The sequence below is a fragment of the Lepidochelys kempii genome, chromosome 11, assembly GCF_965140285.1.
Source record: "Lepidochelys kempii isolate rLepKem1 chromosome 11, rLepKem1.hap1, whole genome shotgun sequence".
NCBI classification, from domain to species: Eukaryota; Metazoa; Chordata; order Testudines; family Cheloniidae; genus Lepidochelys; species Lepidochelys kempii.
Genome location: NC_136390.1, coordinates 62,706,576 through 62,723,783, shown reverse-complemented (window position 1 = coordinate 62,723,783; position 17,208 = coordinate 62,706,576). Strand labels below are relative to the sequence as shown.

The following is a 17,208-nucleotide window of genomic DNA, read 5'->3' as shown; positions in this document are numbered from 1 at the left end:
CTCCATGATACATATACACGGAAAGAGGAAACGAACAAAATGTTGAGGGAGGAATTGTTGGTGGAGTGGGTGGAGTAAATGAAAAGAAGAGGACAGGTATGGGACAAGGTCCAAAATATAAGCTAGGCTGGAACCGTCAGTACTTTGGAAGTGCAGATGAGCAATTTAAACATAATGCAATACACAAGGGAGAATCCAGTGAAAGCACAGTTAATCCCTTTGCTATGCTAAAGAGATCAAAGCAGTGGAAGTTCAGCTCCAAAAGGGCAAAAACCCATCAAGGAAGAGAGCCAACAAGACATGTTCTGCTTGACCTTCAAGCTTACAGAAACTCCTCGGTAAGAATATTGCATAGTGGAGCTAGTCAGGTTAAGGGGGCACAGCTGAATGGAAATGAGAGCCACTCTACACAGTACTCAGCCCTAAGCATACCCATTGAAATTAATGCTAACAAGATCAGCATTAACTCCTGCAGAGTTCTGCTCCAACAACAGTTTCTACACCAGGGATTCTCAAACTTCACTGCATCGCGACCCCCTTCTGACAACAAAACTTACTACATGACCCCAGGAAGGGGGGACTGAAGCCTGAGCCCACCCAAACCCCACCACCCAAGGTAGAGGGGCAAAGCCCAAGGGCTTTAGCGCCAGGTGAGGGGCCTGCAACCTGAGCCCCACCACTCAGAGCTAGAGCTGAAGCCAAAGCCTAAGCCCAGCTGCCCAGGGGTGAAGCCCTTAGGCTTTGGCTTCAACCTGGGGTGGTGGGGCTTGGACTTCAGCTTCTGACCCAGGCCCCAGCAAGTCTAATGCCAGCCCTGGCCACCTCATTAAAATGGGGTCACAACCCACTTTGGGGTCCTGACCCACAGTTTGAGAACCATTGTTCTACATAAACCTAAGGTGGAGACCAGGGCACAGGGAGGTAGGGAATGGCATCAGAACTCCTTTAAAAAATAAGATAAAATAAAAATAAAAAATACATGGAGAAGTAACACAAGGAGAGACTGGTAGAGCGGCTGGATGTGTGGGTACCCCAATTTCCTCTCAAATCATCTACATTATTCCCAGACCTACATCCCTAAACCCTTGTGCAGGCCTGCAAACACTTTATTCCCCACACTCCACCACCCTGAATTTCCTCCTTAACTTTTCTCTTTCTGCAAGAAGTCACAAGAGAAAAGAGCAAGACCATCCTTAGTAAATTTGGAAGATACTAAGGAGAGAGAATAAAGAATTTCTAATGAGCAACTACACAAAGGAAACAGATTTCCATAGAAATCTAGAAAAACAGTAAATCAAGTCAAAGACAGGCAACAATTACAATACAAAGAGCTTTACTAAATGTTGTTTATATAATAATTTTCTTAAAGAGGAGCTGGACAAATGGATGGATGTAGATACCTCTGTAAACTGTTCAGAACCCAGCATCAAAGAAATGTGTAGATGAAATATTATTGTACGTGCTAGTGCTACCACTCCTTTTGGGAAACATGCCATATTATTCCCGATCATGTCTCATTCTGCGAAATACTTCAAACTTCCTCTCCCTCCACCTCCACTCTCCCTAACCTTCTCCCCCCCCCCGCCCCCCACACACACACTCGTACACCACAACCCCATGAGTCCACACTTTGGAGAATGACATTTCAGTCCTGTGAGATACTGTGATGTCATTTCTGCAAGTAGCATAGTAGGAAAATGAGGCTAACTAAACAGAATTCCAGCAATGGACTCACTTTTCTATAGTACCCTAGAATATTGCTAGAAATCCTATGAGTATCCATCAACACCTGCCAGTATCTTGAATTTCTGTGCTGAATTACCTAGTAAGCACCTCCCTCCTCATTAAACCATAATTAGAGACTCAGAATAATTTTAAATGAGGAGGCCCAAATGATATTACTTATAATTAGCTCAAAATTACCTCCAGCTATAAAATGTTACACAATACATGTCAAAATATTAACAAATTCATAGTCATTTATTTAAATAACATCAAGCATAGTGAATTTGTTTGATCTTAGTAGAAACCTAATGTAATTCAATAGGAACACTAATGCATCAGAGTCTAACAGCAGTATTCTATACACGGATCCAACTTTTCATGATAAGAACAGAGACATTGATCTCTTCTTGCACAAATCCTCTTCACCTTCCAAAATGTTATCTTTTTAATGCAGAATCCATGGGCAGGAGTAAAATTCCTTCATCCTTTTTCAATGGAAAAGCATTTTTCAAGTAATATAAAATGGCTTGAAAGAGATATTTTGAAGTATATTTACTTCTAGACCTGATCATTACACAAAACCAATATCATATTCCTAAATCACAGATCAATTCAGGCACATTTCTACTGACCAGCTCAAATTTATAAATCTGTATCAGCACAAGGTAAATATTAAAGTAACATTTTTTTCCAGTTTTTAATTATAAAAGTGTTCAGTTTCTGACTAAAGATTTTGAAAACTGGCAACTTTTATAATTATTGCTACTGTGCATGCATTAGCAGGAAACCAGAATTTAGTTCATTTAGCAACACTTTGAGTTAAATGGTCTCATGTTTAAAAACAAGGCAAGGGCCACAAACACTTGAATAGTCTATCACAATTTTAAAGAGTATTTTGCTGCTTACAGTATCACAATTCAGATTAAGTCAAACCAATGTGATCTATATTGGGATTATAGGCCAAAAAATTGCTGAATTCTGATCCAATTCCACAACTTCCCTGAAATGCCAGGATAAGTGATTTGGATCTAGAATTTCAATTCAGGCCTGTCTTTAAATTTCCACAATTTTTTTTTTTTTTAAATTGGAAGTGTGTTTTTTTTTCTCTCACTTCTAAAAGTGGTGCAATGACCTCTGAAGTCTTGGTGTCCTGCTAAATAAATATTCTAAAATAGCAGTAATACAGTTCCACAGCAGATACTATTACTTTTAAGCTACTGTACATCAAGTCTCTTTTGGCCCTACCTTGTTGTGTTTCTGCTGGTGTCTTGCCCTAGTGTCCAGGATATGATAAGGGCTTTCAGAGTCTCTGTTGATATAATAGACCAGTCTTGAAGGCAGTGTGATTTCTTTCTGGATTTCATTGCTCTGGTTGTTATTCTTACTGCTACTGCTGTTACTCTGTAGAAATGTATTCTCTTTATCTGCCAGTGCTCCTGCTATTCCTCCTGCTGTTTCATTCCAATGCAGAGCTAAGGAAAAAAGATAGCCTGCCATAAACTAAAGTGCAGAATGTGTCCCTTTCCATAAAATGAAGCTAAAGGTATGTTTTGCTGTATTCTAGTGTATTATTCGCTTAAACAGAAATAATAGGCTGCTCATTAATGCAGTATGTTTGATTTCTTTTTACACTTTAAACGTTTTTCTGCTATCATGTATTATTTAAATTCATGTATATTTTCACATGCAATCTCGATGATGAGTATTTTAAAGCCTTTCATCTTGGGGGCAGAGGGGAAATCTCTTAATGGACATGCAGCCCTCTCTTACACTTCTCTCTCCTGGCAGCACGCAGGCACACTGTGCTGTAGTGAACCATGCATACATCTGTGAAACTGCTGGGCACGCTCCCCACATTCCTAAGACAACTTGAGTCCTGAGTTCATGTGCACTGAATGTTAATCGATCCCCTTTACATAATGGCTAATTTTCCCTATTCCTGTAACTTTGAGAATGCCAAGAGCACTTCCAGCAGGCAGCATTCCAGGGTTTTCCTGCTCAAACCCCCATTTCCTTCCTGTTCATTTTCAAGGTATCTGGTATCAATCAATCTGGCAAGCAATATAATAGCAGTAATAATAATAATGGCATCTTGAAAACAATTGCATCCAGCATTCGGCATTTCATTTAAATACAGCTCAAACGAAACCAAACCTTCAAAAATATACTGTATTTGCAGATATGTTCTTCCTACAAACATCACAAAATACCTTCCCAAACATTTTTTGTCTCTGCTTCATCAATGCATTGTATACATATCCTTCCCTCCGCAATGAAAACAGGATTTAAAGAGGGTTTTAACCCATTACTGTGTGGTCTTTTTAAAATGCACAAATATGGATACACACCCCATATCTGGAGATAGGACAATGTCATATGTGGAGTTAGGACAATTACTATTATAAAGGCAGAAAACGGACAGGCACGGAAGATTATTGGGGTGGGTGAAATGGATGGATGGACGGATGGACAGATCTCTCTTGCACACCCACACACTTGTCTCTCACACACACAAATGGCCAGCTCTCTTACACACACACACACACCCCCCCCGTGTCCCTGGCGCCAAGGGCAGCTCTCTACCCACCGGTGGCCGCAGCAGCCCCCCAGGGCCGGGGCCAGGCGGGGCCGGAGAGGAGCAGCAGCCCCAGCAGCAGGTGCAGGCGGCTCGGCGGCCGGAGCCTCAGGCAGGAGGCGGCTTCGGGGAGGCTGCGGCCGGAGAGGGGCTGCCGCCGGGCGCTGCTGCCAGGAGGCTTCATGGCTCATAGCTCCCGGGGTACCGCTCTAACGGAGACTGGGGCGGCCGCTGCGAAGGAGCCGGGGGCGGGGCTGCCCCGCTGCGGCGGGGATCACAGCCGCGCCGCCGCCCTCATACTGCCCCCGGGAGGGGGCGGCGGGGACTCCGGCGCTGTCCGGGGTGTGGGGGGGGGGCGCGGCACCCCCGCCCCACGGGTCCTAGCTGCAGTTTCCACCGCAGCACCAGCTCGCCTGGCTCCCGCCTGCCCGCCCGGCTGCTGAGGGCTGTTGCTGCTGACTGGGCGCGCGCGCGCGACTCCGTCCCCCTCTACCCACCCTCCATCGCTGGCGCGCGCGCCCGCCGCGCCTGCTCCTCCCCGCTCTTCCCAGTGCCCGGCGCGCGCGCGCCCGCATCCTCCCTCCCTCATTCGCCTGGCGGTGTTGCGGCGCGAGCCCCGCCCCCGCTTCACACAGGCCTGCAACTGTCGCCGCGCGCGCGCACCGGGAAGAGGCAAGAGGGTCTGAGGCGCAGAGGTGGGGAAGAGCGCGCGCGCGCGCGCGCGCGGCCGAGACAGTTGTCCCTGGGGCTGGCTGACGAGGCGGGTGGGGCGCGTGCTTCTTCCGTGCAAATGCAGCAGCGGCGGAGTGATGCGGCAGAGAGCGCCGAGCCCCTGCCCCTCATACCTCCCCGAGCCCTGCTGCACGGGCGGGCAGAGGGGCAGCCGCCCCCCCCCCAGGCACCTCTGCCTCGGCTCCCCAGAGCGCTGCCCGCCAGCCCCTAGCCAGTGGCTCACAGCAGGGATGTACTGGTTGCTTGGCGAAAGGCTGGACTAAGAATCAAATTGGACTCCAACTTCTACTTATTAAATGAAATGCAGTGGGCCATCTTCTTATCCTGCGGTGTAAACAGAAATGTTCCTTCTACCCGCTGAGGAATTATTAGGGAGACGTTGCGTGGCCTATGCTATGTAGGTGGTCAGGATGGAGGATCACAATGGTCCCTTCTGCCCTGGGAATCTATGAGCCAAGCCAACTCAAGTTTCAAAATTTCAGATTTGCATAACCTGGGTTCTTTCCTCCTTGCAATGAAACCAAATTATGCTAAAAATTCTTGGCAAACTGAACGTTTCATTTGCAGAAACACTGGATCATGGCGTTTCCAAAAACAAAATATGAAACTGACATTCTTGTCTGTGATCAGCAGTGGTGACAAGACAAGACTATCAGTTTCACGGAGCCGCTGCTGGGGTTCCCAGGATCTGCAGTTTCAGGGTCTGGCCACCATGGGGCTTACCCTGGGACCAGGGAGCCTAGGGCTTCCAGGCTCCCTGTCCCTGGGCTCCCTAAATCCTGATGCAGAGCTGTGGATGTTGACTAGAAGTAGCAAAACATATCACTTCTGTGAATTGGCATCTCAGACCAGCTCTAGTCCTCAGTCACAAAAAAGATATGCCTCAAATCAAGTTGTTTCCTGCACCCATGTACCCAGCTAATTGACTTCAGGGGATCTCCTGGCCATTACAAAGGTACATGCAGAACAACTTGAAAGTTCAGGGCCAAAGAAAGATACTTCTATGGAAGTACTGTCTGAGCGAGGATGCAGTGCTTTGTGCAATGTACTTTTAAAAGGTTGGATAATTTAATGAATAATAATAATTAATACAATAGCATTTTTTTCTCCAAGGATCTGAAAGCATTTTCCAAAGGTGATTAAGCATCATCATCTCCATTTTATAGAAGGGGAAAACGAGGCACAGGACAGTTAAGTGATTTGCATAAGACTACATAGCAAGTCAGTGGAAGTACCAGAATGTTTAATATTTCCCTTAAAAATACTCAGAAACTGGAAGGATGGGTGAACGAGAAGAGAAAAAAATATCTTCAACTGGCAGTGGATGAACATGGCAGAAATATATTAATCTTTTTTTGAAAATTACATACTTACTGAAGACAAGAAAGCCACACATGCAGCAACTGGCTTGGAATGAAAAGCGTTCAGTGTCCTGGAATACAGATAAAGGTCCCAGTACTGCAGTCCTTACCCAGGCAAAATACTCATGAATGTCAATGGGTATTATGTCTGAGAAAGGACTGCAGGGCCAGACCCAAAGTATAGCAAATAGCCTGTATGTATATGTGGCCAATGATTAGTTAAATTAAATAATTGAAGATGGAACACAATTTGATCAATAGTCAAGTGTTCATCATTGTACAATACACTGAAATTAATGGACATAACATGACACTCAGAGAGGGGGGAGAAATATCTTTGGAGGGGAGCCTAACATGATATATTTACTAAAAAAAAAAAAAGCATGCTTTAAGAATTTTTTATAAATCCCTTTATATTTCACAACTTTCACCTGATCAGGCAGAAATGGTTAGAAGTTGTTTGTTTGGTTTGTTTTTAAAAAGACCGATCATATTCCCAAAGTTAAGATCGACAGAGAGGATATGGATTAATCCTGATACTGACTAATGAAAATTTTAGTTGCATTAGGAGGAAAAAACAAAGGTTGGCAGGACTGATGAATTGGGAATATTTTTTTTAATTCAGCTAACTAAAATAGTTTATTCTAGTGGTGAAATCAGTTTGGGACAGTGGTTTTTCTCCAAAATATAATAGCTTCAAAAATTGAAGGGAGGCACTGTTGTTCAGTGGATAATGCACTGGTCTGAGATCAGGAGATCTAGGCTCTGTTCCTGGTTCTGCCACTGACCTGCTATGTGACCTTGAACAAGTAACTTTACCTCTCTGCCTCAGTTTCCCCATCTGTATGAAGGGGCTAATGACACTTGCCTTCCTTTGTAAAGCACTTTGAGAGCTATTTTGTGAAAAAATTATATAACAACTATTATTGGTATGGTTATAATTCTTACAAGTTCTTTTTCTAAACATGCAAGTAAGTTTTCGATTTTTGAAGAAATGTTTTCTTTTTTGTTTTGTTTTGTGGTAGTCCTTAGAAGCTGTGGCAAATAGCAGAAAGTTTGCTCTATGCTTTATATTTTAAGGTAATTATTGGGACAGAATAGTTTCTTGAGAAATGGTTTCTTGTGTGTGGGCTGAAATTTCTGGATTGCCTGTCTGGAATTTATGAATGACTCTCTATCCTCTGAGCATCAGGAAATGCATTCATAATAGCCCTATTTTAAGAAATGTCATAAGGTGGACTAAAGTAGTTCCAGGATATTGTCATCAGTCAAAACAGTCACTTATGTTTATCATGAAAAATAAACACTGAAAACAAATTTCAACTTTTTACAATAATTCATCCAATCTACATAAACCAAGAGTTCACACCAATCCAAGTTCACCCCACAAAGTATTGTAGTTCCTTGGAAAAGGGGTCTGAAGGATTCATCAGACACTCAAAAATCAAATGACTGCTGTTGCCTCTTTGGCCCAACCAGTTGGCCAAAACTTGTGGCCTTGTTTCTCTTAAGAGGAGACATTAATAATACAAGTCAGGTATACTTTTTGGTGCAATCCTGTTTATTTACGGAGAATGTAACAAAGTCCTGTTTCCCTGAACGCAGCAGGAACAACCAACAGCAGGCAGTTTTGTTCACTGTTCCCAAGCCTCATGCAAGTTCCATGCCCCCCAAAGAGCTCTGTTGCACTGCTCTCTCTCAAGGCCACACTCAGTAACTGCCTCTCTAACTCCCTGCTTGCTCTTTTGGCTTTCTGCCTCCTCCACACTCAGCCCTGGTCTACACTAGGACTTTAGGTCGAATTTAGCAGCGTTAAATCGATGTAAACCTGCACCCGTCCACACAATGAAGCCCTTTATTTCGACTTAAAGGGCTCTTAAAATCCATTTCCTTACTCCACCCCTGACAAGTGGATTAGCGCTTAAATCGATGTTGCCGGCTCGAATTTGGGGTACTGTGGACACAATTCGATGGTATTGGCCTCCGGGAGCTATCCCAGAGTGCTCCATTATGACCGCTCTGGACAGCACTCTCAACTCAGATGCACTGGCCAGGTAGACAGGAAAAGAACCGCGAACTTTTGAATCTCATTTCCTGTTTGGCCAGAGTGGCAAGCTGCAGGTGACCGTGCAGAGCTCATCAGCACAGGTGACCATGATGGAGTCCCAGAATCGCAAAAGATCTCCAGCATGGACTGAACGGGAGGTACGGGATCTGATCGCTGTTTGGGGAGAGGAATCCGTGCTATCAGAACTCCGTTCCAGTTTTCGAAATGCCAAAACCTTTGTCAAAATCTCCCAGGGCATGAAGGACAGAGGGACCTGAAGCAGTGCCGCGTGAAACTGAAGGAGCTGAGGCAAGCCTACCAGAAAACCAGAGAGGCAAACAGCCGCTCTGGGTCAGAGCCCCAAACATGCCGCTTCTATGATGAGCTGCATGCCATTTTAGGGGGTTCAGCCACCACTACCCCAGCCGTGTTGTTTGACTCCTTCAATGGAGATGGAGGCAATACGGAAGCAGGTTTTGGGGACGAAGAAGATGATGATGAGGAGGAGGTTGTAGACAGCCAGGAACTGTTTCTCACCCTAGACCTGGAGCCAGTACCCCCCGAACCCACCCAAGGCTGCCTCCTGGACCCAGCAGGCGGAGAAGGGACCTCTGGTGAGTGTACCTTTTAAAATACTATACATGGTTTAAAAGCAAGCATGTGAAAGGATTACTTTGCCCTGGCATTTGTGGTTCTCCTAGATGTAGTCCTAAAGCCTTTGCAAAAGGTTTCTGGGGAGGGCAGCCTTATTGCGTCCTTCATGGTAGGACACTTTACCACTCCAGGCCAGTAACACGTACTCGGGAAACATTGTAGAACACAGCATTGCAGTGTATGTTTGCTGGCATTCAAACAACATCCGTTCTTTATCTCTCTGTGTTATCCTCAGGAGAGTGAGATATAATTCATGGTCACCTGGTTGAAATAGAGTGCTTTTCTTCAGGGGACACTCAGAGGAGCCCATTCCTGCTGGGCTGTTTGCCTGTGGCTAAACAGAAATGTTCCCCGCTGTTAGCCACAGGGAGGGGGGAAGGTTGAGGGGGTAGTCACGCGGTGGGAGGAGGCAAAATGCGACCTTTTTAACGAAAGCACATGTGCTATGTATGTAATGTTAACAGCAAGGTTTACCCTGAAAGAGTGTAGCCACTGTTTTATAAAATGTGTCTTTTTAAATACCGCTGTCCCTTTTTTTTTCTCCACCAGCTGCATGTGTTTCAATGATCACAGGATCTTCTCCTTCCCAGAGGCTAGTGAAGCTTAGAAAGAAAAAAAAACGCACTCGCGATGAAATGCTCTCCGAGCTCATGCTGTCCTCCCACACTGACAGAGCACAGACGAATGCGTGGAGGCAAATAATGTCAGAGTGCAGGAAAGCACAAAATGACCGGGAGGAGAGGTGGCGGGCTGAAGAGAGTAAGTGGCGGGCTGAAGACAGGGCTGAAGCTCAAATGTGGCGGCAGTGTGATGAGAGGAGGCAGGATTCAATGCTGAGGCTGCTGCAGGACCAAACCAGTATGCTCCAGTGTATGGTTGAGCTGCAGCAAAGGCAGCTGGAGCACAGACTGCCACTGCTACCCCTCTGTAACCAACCACCCTCCTCCCCAAGTTCCATAGCCTCCACACCCAGACGCCCAAGAACGCGGTGGGGGGGCCTCCGGCCAACCAGCCACTCCACCACAGAGGATTGCCCAAAAAAAAGAAGGCTGTCATTCAATAAATTTTAAAGTTGTAAACTTTTAAAGTGCTGTGCTTAAAGTGCTGTGTGGCATTTTCCTTCCCTCCTCCACCACACCTCCTGGGATACCTTGGTAGTCATCCCCCTATTTGTGTGATGAATGAATAAAGAATGCATGAATGTGAAGCAACAATGACTTTATTGCCTCTGCAAGCGGTGATTGAAGGGAGGAGGGGCGGGTGGTTAGCTTACAGGGAAGTAGAGTGAATCAAGGGGCGGGGGGTTTCATCAAGGAGAAACAAACAGAACTTTCACACCGTAGCCTGGCCAGTCATGAAACTGGTTTTCAAAGCTTCTCTGATGCGTACCGCGCCCTCCTGTGCTTTTCTAACCGCCCTGGTGTCTGGCTGCGCGTAACCAGCAGCCAGGCGATTTGCCTCAACCTCCCACCCCGCCATAAACGTCTCCCCCTTACTCTCACAGATATTGTAGAGCACACAGCAAGCAGTAATAACAGTGGGAATATTGGTTTCGCTGAGGTCTAAGCGAGTCAGTAAACTGCGCCAGCGCGCCTTTAAACGTCCAAATGCACATTCTACCACCATTCTGCACTTGCTCAGCCTGTAGTTGAACAGCTCCTGACTACTGTCCAGGCTGCCTGTGTACGGCTTCATGAGCCATGGCATTAAGGGGTAGGCTGGGTCCCCAAGGATACATATAGGCATTTCAACATCCCCAACCGTTATTTTCTGGTCTGGGAATAAAGTCCCTTCCTGCAGCTTTTGAAACAGACCAGAGTTCCTGAAGATGCGAGCATCATGCACCTTTCCCGGCCATCCCACGTTGATGTTGGTGAAACGTCCCTTGTGATCCACCAGAGCTTGCAGCACTATCGAAAAGTACCCCTTGCGGTTTATGTACTCGGCGGCTTGGTGCTCCGGTGCCAAGATAGGGATATGGGTTCCGTCTATAGCCCCACCACAGTTAGGGAATCCCATTGCAGCAAAGCCATCCACTATGACCTGCACATTTCCCAGGGTCACTACCCTTGATATCAGCAGATCTTTGATTGCGTGGGCTACTTGCATCACAGCAGCCCCCACAGTAGATTTGCCCACTCCAAATTGATTCCCAACTGACCGGTAGCTGTCTGGCGTTGCAAGCTTCCACAGGGCTATCGCCACTCGCTTCTCAACTGTGAGGGCTGCTCTCATCTTGGTATTCATGCACCTCAGGGCAGGGGAAAGCAAGTCACAAAGTTCCATGAAAGTGCCCTTACGCATGCGAAAGTTTCGCAGCCACTGGGAATCTTCCCAGACCTGCAACACTATGCGGTCCCACCAGTCTGTGCTTGTTTCCCGAGCCCAGAATCGGTGTTCCACAGCATGAACCTGCCCCATTAGCACCATGATGCATGCATTGGCAGGGCCCATGCTTTCAGAGAAATCTGTGTCCATGTCCTGATCACTCACGTGACCGCGCTGATGTCGCCTCCTCGCCCGGTATCGCTTTGCCAGGTTCTGGTGCTGCATATACTGCTGGATAATGCGTGTGGTGTTTAATGTGCTCCTAATTGCCAAAGTGAGCTGAGCGGCCTCCATGCTTGCCTTGGTATGGCGTCCGCACAGAAAAAAGGCGCGGAACGATTATCTGCCGTTGCTCTGATGGAGGGAGGGGCGACTGACGACATGGCTTACAGGGTTGGCTTCAGGGAGCTAAAATCAACAAAGGGGGTGCCTGTACATCAAGGAGTATTTCAGGCAGGACTGCACGGAGGGTTCCAATAAGAAATGGTGCACCTAAGTTATCGTTCTTATTGGAACAAGGAGGTTAGCCTGGCCTCTGATTGATACGTGGCTAGATTTACCTCGCTGCACCTTCTCTGTGAGTGACTGCAGTGTGATCTAGAGGAATGAGTCCCCTAGACAGGGGAGGGGGGAAAGCAAATGAGTACAATACGACTGCTAGCAATCCTCATCTCTTGCCTGCCTGGCAGAAGATGGTACAGTACGACTGCTAGCAGTCCGTATCGCCTGCCCGCTCACCATAAGACGGTTCAATAGGACTGACTGCAGGACTAAAGAGAATGACCTGGTCAAGTCACTCCAAATTTAGTCCCTGCGCCCATGTCTGCCCAGGCGCTCCCAGCCGACGTGGCCAGGAGCACCTCGGACATGACGATGACGGCTACCAGTCGAACTGTACCGTCTGCTGCCACAAGGCAAGGGGTTGCTGCTACTGTGTAGCAAAGCCGTACCGCGTCTGCCAGCACCCAGGAGACATAGGGTGACGGTTACCTGAGTGGGCTCCATGCTTGCAGTGGTATGGCGTCTGCACAGGTAACTCAGGAAAAAAGGCGCGAAATGATTGTCTGCCCTTGCTTTCACGGAGGGAGGGAGGGAACGGGGGCCTGACGATATGTACCCAGAACCACCCGCGACAATGTTTTAGCCCCATCAGGCATTGGGATCTCAACCCAGAATTCCAATGGGCAGCGGAGACTGCGGGAACTGTGGGATAGCTACCCACAGTGCAACGCTCCGGAAGTCGACTCTAGCCTCGGTACTGTGGAAGCGCTCCGCCGAGTTAATGCACTTAATGCACTTAGAGCATTTTCTGTGGGGACACACACACTCGAATATATAAAACCGATTTCTAAAAAACCGACTTCTATAAATTCGACCTTATTCCGTAGTGTAGACATACCCTCAGAGACAAGGTGGGTGAGGTAATGCCTTTCATTAAACCAACTTCTGTTGGTGAGAGAGAGACCAGCTTTTGAGCTTACAGGCTCTTCTTCAGGTCTGGGAAACTTACTCAGAGTGTCACAGCTAAACACATGATATCACACACACATACAGGTTGCCAAAAACAATCCGCTAGCCCCTGCATGTACAGTGATGGAATCTCTCAAACCACACAGTTTAGCTTCTCATCTGTGGCTTCTATTGTTTCCAGCCACAACCATGCAAAGGGGACTTAATTGCTGTTTCCATTTAGTCTGAAAAAGAGTGTTTAGCACAACCATCAGTTTTAACCAGGTCGGATATGGTCTATAAAGGAAAGACCCACTTGATGGCAGCCATTAACATCTTGCAGCATAACAACACCCCCACCACACCCCTTCAGCTCTGCCCCGTCATTGAATGGAACTTAAAATGATGAAACCCTGAAGGGATTTATTTCCCAGACAGAAAGAAAATAAATCATTTAAGAAATTAAAATTTATACAAGTTTAGCTATTTTTACATAGTGTCTTTCTGTCATGACTTTTCACATCACCAATCCAAATCAATTTTACTTCCCTATCCTCTGTAAAGTGCTTTGAGATCTATATACAAGCTAAGTATTATTGTTATTATTATTAGAAACTTTTAGTCATACAGCCCTTTTTAGAACAGTCATAGCAAACCTCAAATGAGATTCTCCTCCTCTCCCACACATGCTGCTATTAAAAAATGAAAAGGTGAACTACAAAAAACAATTAAAAATGATACAACAGCTGAAAAGACAGAAGTTCTGTACACCTTTTTTAACCCCTATTAAAATGGAAATCCTGATGCAAGCTTACCTGTGGTGCCACTACCATCTCACCATAATATTGCTGTGTCATATTAGGGTCCTGGGTAGAGGTAGTGGTGAAAATTGAGATAATTTGCTCAAGGACTTCCACAGATACAGTCCTCCAATAAGGAGCAGATGTGAATAATCAATGTGCACAGACAATAACATGCATATCTTGAAAACTGGTATGCTACAAAAGGGGCTAGGGTAGAGTCTGCAGTGCATATCTGGAGTTATTTGGTCAAGGGCTTACCGATATACAACTCCTCCACTCCCATGTTATAAGCTTCTTTTAACTTAAAAAATGATCTAAAATCCACATTCACAAAAGATATTGTCTTGAAAACTGGCATGTCATGACAGGGGATGGGATAGTGTTTGTAATACAAATTTTGGGTCATTTGGTGAAGGGGTTCCTGATATACAGCCACCCCCATATTATGATTTTTAAAAACTTTCAAATCGCTCTAACATCTGCATACATAGTGAGAATATCTTCAGTAGTATATGCCGCAACAGTAGTGGCGTATACTTCTTGCTGCCAGTTTGGAGTAACTTGGACAATGAGATCCTCAGATATGACCCCCTGAATAAGAAGCTGATTTTAGCATTCAAGTTGCTCTAAAACCCACATGCATAGCAAGATTGTCTTAAAATTGGTATTCCACAACAGGAACTGGGATGGATTTAGGGAAAGGGAGGAAGATTACGCCCACTGAGATGAATGAGTCAGTTCACACCTCTCAGAGCTATTGTGTCGGAATGTATTCATCTCCAGGGATGTTCTGAGTCGTCTGAGAACCTCTCATTAAAATGAACAAGTCATTTCACACCTCTGAAATCCCTCTGTGCTGCAGAGGGTTGAGCATAGCCTGTTAGTGCCCAAGTGGAGCATGGAGTTTAGGGCTTCCCTCCACTCCCCCTTGCTGCCTCCAAATGGTAGATGTGTTCCTTACAGCACATGAATTATCACCTTCCTTCCCCTCTGAGGGCCGTCCTTACCCATACGCAAAGTGTGCAGCTGCGTAGGGCACCAGGAAATTTGGGACACCACATTTCCTGTTGCCCTGCGCAGCTGCGTGCTGCTCCAGCCCCTGCTCCACCTCTTCCCCAGGGCCCCCGCCCCTGTTCTGCCCCAGCCCTGCCCCCACTCTGCCCCTTCCTCAAAGCCCTAGCCCTGCTGTGCTCTGCCCCCTCCCACCCCTGCTCTGCACCAGCCCCGCCTCTTCCTGCCCCTGAGGACTGCAACAGGGCCAGACCTACACTCACCAGCGGCGGGAAGTCCAGAGACCTGGCCCCAGCCGCGCCACCGGTGAGTGCTGGGGGGTGGTTCCCTCCTGCCCCCCAAGCCAGCCCCACCCCCCCACGGAGGCCTGGGACCAGCCCCTGCCTGGGTGGAGGCATGGGGCCCCCCACACACCCCCCATGGGGGGGCTGCATAGGGCCCCAGAATAGCTAGGGACAGCCCTGTCCCCTCCTTATGTCCCTCCACGCCTACAGGGAATATGGAGGGGCCAGGAAGAGGGCAGAGCTGGTAACAATGAGGTGTCCTAAAGAAGATTTCTTGTGCTTCCTGTCAGGTGCTCAACTCTCTTGCCAGCTCCAGGGAGCAGAGTTAATGTTGCAGGGAAGGACTAGTGTGTACCTTCACTGTACTTCCAGTTATTCAGAGGTTTAAATATAGCTGCATTTAACTTTCTGGAAGCAGACATGGCACTGCTGGTCAACCTTAAGTAAGTTTTTGGGAACTGAATTAATGTATTTAAATCAGATCAAGTTTCTGTTGAGAAGACATACTACTGACAATATCATATTTGTAGCTTATTCAGTTTTGGGCATATGCTAGATCCCTGTTGCTGGGCGTTCATTCAATATGTAGAAGGTATTTGACCATGTAGAGTGGAGATAATTTATAATTATTGGGTAAGGCCCCAAGATGCACCAGATCAACACCTGGTACAACTGAGAATGATGGGAGGTTTTCCCACCACTTTTCTAACTTCTAACCTTGGAGACTGCCAGATTCTGAGCTGGCTTTAGTGCAAGCTAGAACAGCTCTGAGGCTGCTCTAACTTGCACCTGTGGCTAATAGCTCCCCAACAAGTATTCTGCTGGCCTGGATTTCTGGAGTAACTTGTGCTCTGTCCTTTGCACCTCCTGCTCTGACATCTCCCCATCCTGCCCCAGAATCCTTTCTACACCAAAGAGGCCAGGTGTATAAAGGAAATATTTCAGTTGCTGCCTTAGTGTCTGTAGTCTACAGGGCATAACAGTGTTCTTGGCAGGTCTGATGTCATAGAAATCCTAGAGGACCAGAAGGGACCTTGATAGGTCATCTAATCCAGTCCTCTGCACTGAGGCAGGACTAAGTATTGTCTAGATCATCTCGGACTGTTCTTTAAAGCCTCCAATGATGGAGATTCAATAACCTCCCTAGGTAATTTGTTCTAGTACTTAACTTCCTAACTATGGTATATCATACTATATAGTATGTTTCATATAGCATACTCCTATTGGACCTGCCAGTATATTTGGTGGGTTCAACTTTTTCTTCGATTTCCTGGACTCTTCACAGTCCTCTTCCCCTGTTCTATTCCCTAGCTGCCCCCAGCAGCAGTTGTGGCCCACTGGTCACATTCAATTCAACTCTCATTTTCTGTTCTAAACATTAAATGGAGAGTTAGAAGAGGACCATGCACTGCTGCTGAAAGGGCAAACACTCACATTGGGTAGGTAGTTTTAAACTGACCTGTTTCCTCCTTGTAGTTGACCCAGCCAGACTCCGCAGTGCTTGGAAGCTGAATCTAAAAGAAAACTTCTGTGATAATCAGGGGCCAACCACCCCAAGGAGAAAACAGGATCTGAACCCCAAAGAATAAACAATTGAATCAAAGGGTTGTATGCAATGTTATTGTGTAGAAATATATGTCAAGTAAGGTCTTTTATGAAAGCTTGTAATGTTTTGAACTTGCTCTTTAGGAGACATGTATACAGGTTATGGTTACAGATGTATGCATGTATATCTATATATGTATACAATTGTAATTGTAACTAGCATGAATCATAGAATATCAGGGTTGGAAGGGACCTCAGGAGGTCATCTAGTCCAACCCCCTGCTCAAAGCAGGACCAATCCCCAACTAAATCATCTCTGCATCCCATGCAACAGCAGCAGCATCTCACAACGTGGAGTGAAGTAATCAGGCAGGGAGTGTCATCTCCCATTTTACACGAAACTAACTGCAACTAACTAGCATTGTACAACTTAGGGAAAGACAATGGTGGACCATTAAATTAATAGAAAGACACTACAACTGAAAAGAAAAGCCCAGTCTTGGAAACGAAGAAAGGAGGGAGTTTGCCCACTCAGTGTAACCATGAATTACCATAGTTTAAGTGGCTTGGGGGAGCACTTGTAAACATTGTTAAAAAAGGAAGAGGATTTGAAGTGAAGGCTATCCAGAAACTGAGGGCCAGCATCATAGGGTAGGTCTACACTGCAATTAAAAACATGCAGCTGGCCCATGCT

The 17,208-nt window shown here is 46.3% G+C and overlaps 1 protein-coding gene across 29 annotated transcripts in view; it reads right to left on the bottom strand.

Annotated features, from left to right (window-relative positions):
* ADAM23 (ADAM metallopeptidase domain 23) overlaps window positions 1-4,834 on the bottom strand; it is a 200,128-nt gene extending 195,294 nt beyond the window's left edge. For 16 of the 29 annotated variants that reach the window (XR_012154365.2, XR_012154363.2, XR_012154368.2 and 13 more), the window contains exons 1-2: window positions 4,313-4,832; window positions 2,971-3,197 (exon numbers count right to left, since the gene is read on the bottom strand). Coding sequence is in view for 23 of the 29 variants with exons in the window: in XM_073306562.2 (XP_073162663.1) it covers window positions 2,971-3,197; window positions 4,313-4,484 (399 nt within the window). In the remaining 6 variants the exon portion in view is untranslated. Of the gene's footprint in view, window positions 1-2,970; window positions 3,198-4,312 lie in introns of all 29 variants that reach the window. The other 13 variants (XR_012154367.2, XM_073306571.2, XM_073306567.2 and 10 more) reach the window with 2 other exon arrangements.
* Between the last annotated feature and the right edge of the window lie 12,374 nt (window positions 4,835-17,208).